The sequence below is a fragment of the Perissodus microlepis genome, chromosome 1 (assembly GCF_051167445.1).
Source record: "Perissodus microlepis isolate ML-2025 ecotype Zambia chromosome 1, ASM5116744v1, whole genome shotgun sequence".
In the NCBI taxonomy this organism is placed as follows: Eukaryota; Metazoa; Chordata; class Actinopteri; order Cichliformes; family Cichlidae; genus Perissodus; species Perissodus microlepis.
The window spans coordinates 8,944,646-8,952,526 of NC_140461.1; the positions used below are offsets into that span (position 1 = coordinate 8,944,646).

The window sequence follows — 7,881 nt, forward strand, 5'->3', positions numbered from 1 at the left end:
CAGCCAAAGTATTCCATCTCTGTTACAGGAGTGAGAAGGATCCAGCCCCGAGCTGCACTCTTACTCATAGACATACAGTTTAAAGCTGATTTAGTGGATGAGGTTATTTAGTGCTGGGTGGGTCAAGACTTAACACTCATGTCCAATAAAGTCCAAGATAGGGATTAGATCCTGTGGTTCAAGCGTAATTTGATGTAATTTGCGATTTCAAGCTTGTCATGAAAAATAAATAAATAAATAACATACACAAACACACATACACATACAGAGGAAGACAGCCATAGTGATAGAAGTAGCTATACTGAATGACAGCGACATCAGGAAGAAAGAACATGTGAAGCTGAAGAAGTAAAGGCTAAGAGAAGAACTCGAGAAGATGTGGAGGATGAAGGCAACGGTAGTCTTAGTGGTAATCCCAGCATTTGGTGGCGTGACCACCAAGCTAGGTGAGTGGCTCCAGCAGATCCCAAGAGCAACATCTCTGTCCAGAAGAGCGCAGTCCCAGGAACAGCTAAGATACTGTGCAGGACCATCAAGCTCCCAGGCCTCTGACAGAGGACCTGTACTTGAAGGATAAAGAATTTTTTTTATATATATAGTTGTCTTTAAAGTGATTGAACAACAAAACAGCTCCTAATAATATAAAAATAATACTAATAATGAAGAATATTATACAGTCCAAACAAATGAAGTGGAGTTACATATTTTTCCTGCAATAAAAAAAGTGTTTGGAACTGTCTCTAAACAGAGCACAGAAATATACAGCTATGTCTTTTGGGACCGTGTGTGTATTTAATTTTTTTATTTTCGACATTATTTTACCCTTTTTCTTATGTGTTGAAATTTCTCTCGACCCCCCTGCTGTGATTTGGATAACAGAACTCCACCTTAAAGCTTCAAGTAAGATGCCTGACAGAGAGCACTCTGCATTACACTCCCCTTGGTGGAGTTGCCTGTTTTCAGACAAGAAGAACAAGCAAAAGAAGAAGAGAAACTCCCGTTTGAAAGTTTTACTCCAGTTTGTCTTTGATTACTCCTGCCCTTGAGTGTTTGAGGATTTTCTCGAACAGGGCACAGCGAACACACACAATAAGCTAATCATGTTACTCAGGAGGGAGCTGTAATAATGAAAATGATAAATATATGACTGCCCGAAAAGTCACTCTCGCACCTATTTTATCTCAGCTTCAAAGAATGCAGAGGGAGTAAGGAGCATTATGTGCGGTTTTAGGGTTGGGTTTTTTTGAAGTTTAGATCAGATGCACAGCATGCCGCCTACACTGCAGGTTCTCAGTTTGTGTTCTAACATTGTAAAACTGATACCGTAGCAAGATGATTTCCCACAACCCCTTTATGAATCTGCTGGGGTTTTCTGCTTGATTTCTAATTGAACCGCAGTATCTTGTGCCCACAGACACAGTTTGAGCTCTGATTGAATTGATTCGAAGAAGACAGCTTTAGTGATACAAAAAGAAACTGTTAAAAGTGGAAAATCTGTGCCGACACCATGTTGTTTTCTTATGCAATAGTTCCATCAAGTGGTTGCAACACCAAACTGCGATGAGGATGGAAATACATAGGACCCGTAAAAGTTTCCGCCACTTTCTTTAAAAGAAGAAAGAAAAAAATCCCACCCCAAATTACCCTTTCTATTCAACCTTCTGCTTTTTTAAAAACTGCAGTTCCTCTTTGTGGTCTGAAGAATGCAGTATCTTGCAAAGGAGACAAGAGGATGTGGAAGTCTCAGTGAAATGTAAGCGCTTGAGTGTGGCAAGCTATATTTAACCAACCTTAAATATCAAGTCACCATTGTTTGCTCTGTTTGGAAAGCACCAGGGAAGTTGACCATTGCGTCTATGCCACATCTCTGCCTGTATTTAGTTACCATATTATGGGAGGGACTTGGAATCAGAGCAAGTTTCACTTTCAGTTGCAGAATAGGGAAGAGGTAGGACCCTATAACTCTACAGCGGCTCTGTTCGTATGACAGAGGGAGGAAAGAAAGCCATGTTCCCATTAAATGTAAGTGTTCTTTTTTGTGGTTTTATTTTGTGTTACTTGCGTCTGCAATTGAGGTCGCTTAGTCGGCTATTCCGTACTTGTACATGTTTTAAAGGGACCTGCAACACATTTGATGTGTATGTAATGGTAGCCATATATTCTTTTCATTCTGTTTTAACTTTTTGTTATGGCTTAAGAGAAAGACGCACAAAATGACATGTACTGCTGTACGGTATTCAAAACAGAGTTAGAAAAGAAAGAAGGAAGCTCTAGTTGGCCCATAGTAACATGTTGACATTTGGCCATTTGCTGTGACAGGTTTTCACACCACAAGAAGCAGAAGTAACCACAAACTGAATGTCCCTGAGCATGGGCACTGATATGGAGAAAGAATGCTTGCCGAGGAACTAGTGCTTAAACAAAGGACGAAGATACTGCATGCACTGTGCAGCAGTGGGTCAGCTGAGCATCTGGAGAGGGTTCTGGATATACTGCTTGCCCAGGGGGCGCTCATATGGGAGGACTACCAGAACATACAGGTACCAGGAAGAACACTGTATACCAATGCAAGACAGCTGCTTGATCTGGTCTATACAAAGGGTGTGGACACATGTGGGCTCTTTCTACATGCTCTCAAACTGGTCTTGCCTGAAGCACAGGCAGTGGGACTCTCCTTCTCTGAATCCTGCTCAAATCTAGAAGAAAACGATGAATGTCAGAGCACTTCTAATCAAACTCTTCTGGCTCAACGACCGAGCCTTGTCCACAAGCTTCAGGGCTGTGTTGATGGTGTTCTAGAAGCTCTGCTGGATTCCGGTCACTTTTCTTCAGCTGATTGTGATGAAGTGCGGTTACCTATATATACTCCCACCCAACAGGTACTGTAAGCACCTGAATGTCACATTGGTAAAATGTGGTTTGACAACTTTATGCAATTGTTCTTTACCTTTAAACTGTCTTGGAATGAAGCTTGTCATTATTTCTTCATTCCTGATACTTAGATGTCATACAGACAGATGTGCTGGAGTATTTTTGTTACTTTTTATGTTACTTTATCAGTCAATACTATTACTTTAAATAGATCTAATACTATTCTGATATTCCTGAGTAATCATACAAGTAATATAAAATAATATAAAGAAAACTGGTAAACATATCTTGCTGCCTTTGTATAGATCCAGGCAAGGTTTTTACCACTTGCTGCCTGTCTTTGTGCTAAGCTAAGCAAGGTAAAGCTCTTTCTGCTGTTGCATTATTAGATTATGAATATGTAAGTTGGTCTTTTATATAACTCTGCAACAATCCAAATAACTGTCAAAAATAAACTTTTTATTATTTTCATCCATGTCCATGTGATCAATCAGGCAAGGCGTCTGCTTGACCATGTTAGATCCAGAGGTGATTTAGCAGCATCGGTTCTCCTGCAGTACATTCACCAAAAACAAGAACCTGGATTTCCACTTAACCAGAGGGAACTGACTCCTCCCAAAGGTCTGTTACTGTCAAAAGCAATGTTTAAAATCGCAGCAATATGTATTGTTTTTATGAGTAAAGCTATCCTAGATCACCCTCATGGGAATAATGCCCGAAACACAGAAGGTTTCTGGTTATGCTTTGAAACACAAAATTGGCAGATTATATTACAAGATCAGTTATGCATGTTCCACATGTTACCAAAGAGATACAGGATGTATGAAATGATGACTTGTTCACTCATTCCATCTGTTCTTCACAAATTTTTCTTTCACAGAGTTTTTAACGTACCAGAAGAAGCTGAGCAGCTCTGTGTCTGCTCAGGCCTGCTTTCTCAGTACTTATGGGGGAACTAGCCATATGTCTCTTGATGACATTTACACTGATGGCGAGCTGGAACTAGCTGAAGTTAATGCCCATGGACCTTTGGGATTGGAAGACATCGTTGGTTTGGCGGGTATAGTGAATGAGGAGGCTGACACAGTGCTAGTATCTGGGGAGGCAGGCAGTGGAAAAAGCACCCTTCTCCAGAAGCTGCACTTGCTTTGGGCTCAAGGGTTAGCCCTTCAAGACTTTCTCCTTCTATTTCCATTCAGCTGTCGTAGGTTGAATTCAGAGCACAATGAACTGTCAGTCCAGGAGTTGTTGTTTCAGCACTGCTGCTGGCCAGACCGGAATCAAGAAGAAATTTTCCAGTTCATCTTGGACCACCCGCATCAAATCCTGTTCACTTTTGATGGCCTGGATGAGCTCAAGCAGAGCTTTACAGATGAACACAGAGTTTGCTGCCCCACCCAGCGTGCACCTGTTCATGTATTATTGTTCAACTTAATCCAGGGTTCCCTCATGAAGGGGGTGCAGAAAGTGGTCACTAGCCGTTCAGAAGCAGTGAGCCCATTGTTAAAGAAGCACCTACGCAAAGAGGTTGTCCTGAAAGGGTTTTCCCCAGCTGGGATTGACTGTTTTGTACGGAAACATCACAGGGACCCCACTGTAGCTGCTAAGGTTTTAGAGTCAATGCAGGCGAATACAGCTTTACTTGGACTATGTCACAGTCCAGTTCTCTGCTGGATAGTTTCACAGTGCCACAAGGAGCTGCTGGGCTGTGGAGAAGGCAGCCCCAAAACAATTACAGATGTTTACCTGATGATCTTACAGCACTTTCTCCAGCACCAAAGTCCTCTGAAGAGCATGATGGGTTTAGGCTGGCTACAGGAGCACCTAAAAACAGTCCTTCTTCTTGGACAGCTTGCATTTGAGGGGATAAGATCCACCTGTTATATTTTTTCAGGTACAGACCTTGAAGCATGCGGTGTAACTGAAAAGGATATCTGCATGGTTTTTCTCATAAAAAGCAAAGATATGTCCTCTACCCACTCCAAGTGCTATGAATTCAGTCATGTGACATTGCAATGTTTCTTTGCTGCTCTCTTCATTGTTTTGTCAAGTAACACTAACCGTTCAGTTATCCCAAAGCTCTTTGAGCTAGAGAACATGAGGGAGACAGGTCTGACCCGTGTCTGCTTTGGAGCCTGCTTGCCTTCCAGTGATCAACAACAGCAAGCTTCAGAGAAGGAAAGTAAAGCAGCAGAGACACCAAATCTGCAAATCACAGCCATGTTTGTGTCTGGACTATTGTCCCACCGCCATCAAAATCTGTGGCTCCACTGCTGCCCCAGCGCTGCAGTGGAAAAAAAGGCCAGACAGGTGGCAAAATGCCTTTCCAAAGGCATTCAGAAACACTTTAGGTCCATTCCCCAACCTGTACAAGGGGAAAAGAAGAGCATGCATGCAATGCCAGACTTTGTGTGGCTTATAAAATGCCTCTATGAGATGCAGGAGAGTCAGATAGCTAAAGATGCTATGAGCAAGTTGGAGGTGGACCATCTGAAATTGACATACTGTAATATCGGACCTGTAGAGTGCACTGCGCTTGCTTATGTGCTCCAGCACTTAAGAAATCCTGTAGGCCTCCAGCTGGACAACAACTCTGTGGGTGATGTTGGAGTGGAACAGCTTCTTCCCTGCATGCACATTTGCAATTCCCTTTAGTAAGTGGAAATTATACATTTATCTTTTGTTAAATGTCCTTGGTTAATAGATTGAACGCCAATTCATTAGCGTGAACAAACTCTCTCTAACTGCTTTCACTGTAAGAGAGGAACAATTTTTATTCTGAAATGCCTATTGTTCCTTCCTTAGCCTCAGAAATAACAACATTACTGATGAGGGCATCCGCAAACTGATTGCTAAAGTCATCCAGTGTGACAGCTTTCAGAAAATTGCGTATGTATTATCAAGATGATTAATACTGGCAGTTAAATTAAATTTTATCAGTCAACTTTCAAAATCTTTTTGTTTCTTTCCAGGCTCTTCAACAACAAATTAACTGATGCTTGCATGCAGGATTTTTCTTATTTATTGAAGACCAAGCAGGTCTTCATTTCTTTAAGGTCAGCGTTTGTCATCAAATGTGACTCTACTGTTGGCCCAATGACCAAAAGATGAACAGATAACCTTCTTCTCTTCAAGGCTAGGCAACAATAACATAACAGCAGAAGGAGCAAAGCAGCTGGCAGAGGGACTGAAAGCCAATCAAACCTTGGCGTACTTAGGGTAAGTGTTTCCCATAAAATTTTTGTTTCATTGTTGATGAATTTTCATTTACAGTATTTCTTTGCATTTCCAGGTTATGGGGCAATAGGATAGGTGATGCAGGAACTGAGGCCCTTGCTAGTAGTCTTGAGAAAAGCAACTCTCTGGTGTGGCTAAGGTAAGATTTGCAATAATTCTGGAACATGTTTGCTTAACTTTCACATTATGAAAACCATGAAAGTGCTATTTACATGATATGTTAGGATGTTTTATCAGTTGTTTTTGAAAATGCACCCCTGCACATTTTGCTTACAGCCTGGTAGGCAATGGTGTAGGGAGTGCAGGAGCATGTGCCCTCGCTAATATCATCAGGAAGAGCACATCACTGCAGGAACTTTGGTAAGTGTTAGACACAAGTTGTATGCAGATTACCAATAGCTGTCTGGTTTGATGGTATCCACTGCTTGCACAGCAGTGCTTAAAATGCTCCACCCTCTTATTTCCTGTTAAAGGTTGACAGAAAACTGCATAACCAGAACGGGGGTGGAATGTCTGATTCAAGCCCTTAAACACAATACATATGTGACATCAGTATGGTATGTAATGCTCAGCAAGCCTGACACTCATGAATACAAAGTTCCCTATATTCTTTAGAGCATCCACTTTTGGACTGTTTGCATCCAGACAATTTGTTTGTCAGTTTCAGTGCCAAGAAAAAAATGCATCAGTTTGGTGTAAGCTAGAATATTCTTTTTCTTTGTTTTTGTTCCCATGTCTCCTGTTCATTTATTTACTACTACTGTCTCTTCTTTTTGCATTATAGGTTAAGAAACAATGATCTCAGTTTGGAGGATGCAGAAGAAATGAAGCAACTGGAATCAAGACTGATCTTCTGATTTGTATTACAGTGGCAAAGGACTTTACTTTGCAAGAAAATGTATTTTATTTATTACAGGAATAGTTTCTATTTTTATTTGAGATTTAAAATATGTGTAATAGGGTTTAAAAAATTTTGGATCAGTGTTTTTTCAAGGTTGCAAAATACATACACCTCTTTATTGGGTTTTTATAGGTGGAAGTGTTGTGGCATTGCTTTATACCATAACAAATACTACCTTTTACATCACCAACACAACTTCTACTACTCATAGTAACAGCAGAAGTGTTATTTTTATTTTTTGTTTCTTTATTTTATTTTGTAGTTGTTAGTGGAAAGAGGTGTGAAATTTTACTACAGAATGTAAGACTGTATAGTCTGTGGTTACCGTTATGGAAGAGTTGTAACACCTTCATATCTTTCAGTCAGAAACAACTACACATGTACAGTTACATTGTCTTAAGGTTACAAAAAAATGTTACATTTGAAGTTTGCATAGAAGGGCAGAGGCAAATATGCTGTTTTGGAGTGGGGAAAAAAAGAAAAACAATTTTCTGTATCAGATCAGATGTATGTTTTTACTGTACTGATACAGAAAACTGTCAGGGACATTTACAAAGAGTATTCTAACAGTCCAAAAGAGTATTCTTACAGTTCTTGTTGTGCAAATTAAAAGTAGAAATTACTGACATGACAAGTTTCAATTTTTGTTTATTAAAACTTATCACAGCAGAAAAGTTTATAGAGCACATTTTGTTGGATGTTTTTTTTCTGGTTGTTCGTTTTAGGAATGAGTTTACAACTCTGTGGAATGTTTGATGGAAATTGGGTGTATTCTGTTTTACACTATATACTATATTTATGCTGTCTATGTTACCTGTTTTTGTCATGTGTGTAAACTGGTTTCTATTTTCTGTCTTTTAATATAATGCTCA

The 7,881-nt window shown here is 40.1% G+C and overlaps 1 protein-coding gene across 1 annotated transcript; it reads left to right on the forward strand.

The window, feature by feature from the left end:
• The first annotated feature begins 2,325 nt into the window (after positions 1-2,325).
• Positions 2,326-7,881, forward strand: nod2 (nucleotide-binding oligomerization domain containing 2). The gene is given in 11 exon segments (XM_084929136.1): positions 2,326-2,401; positions 2,404-2,879; positions 3,366-3,492; positions 3,752-5,525; positions 5,677-5,760; positions 5,844-5,927; positions 6,007-6,090; positions 6,164-6,247; positions 6,385-6,468; positions 6,582-6,665; positions 6,893-7,881. Coding segments are annotated over 11 exon segments (2,997 nt in total). The 5' UTR covers positions 2,326-2,358; the 3' UTR covers positions 6,966-7,881.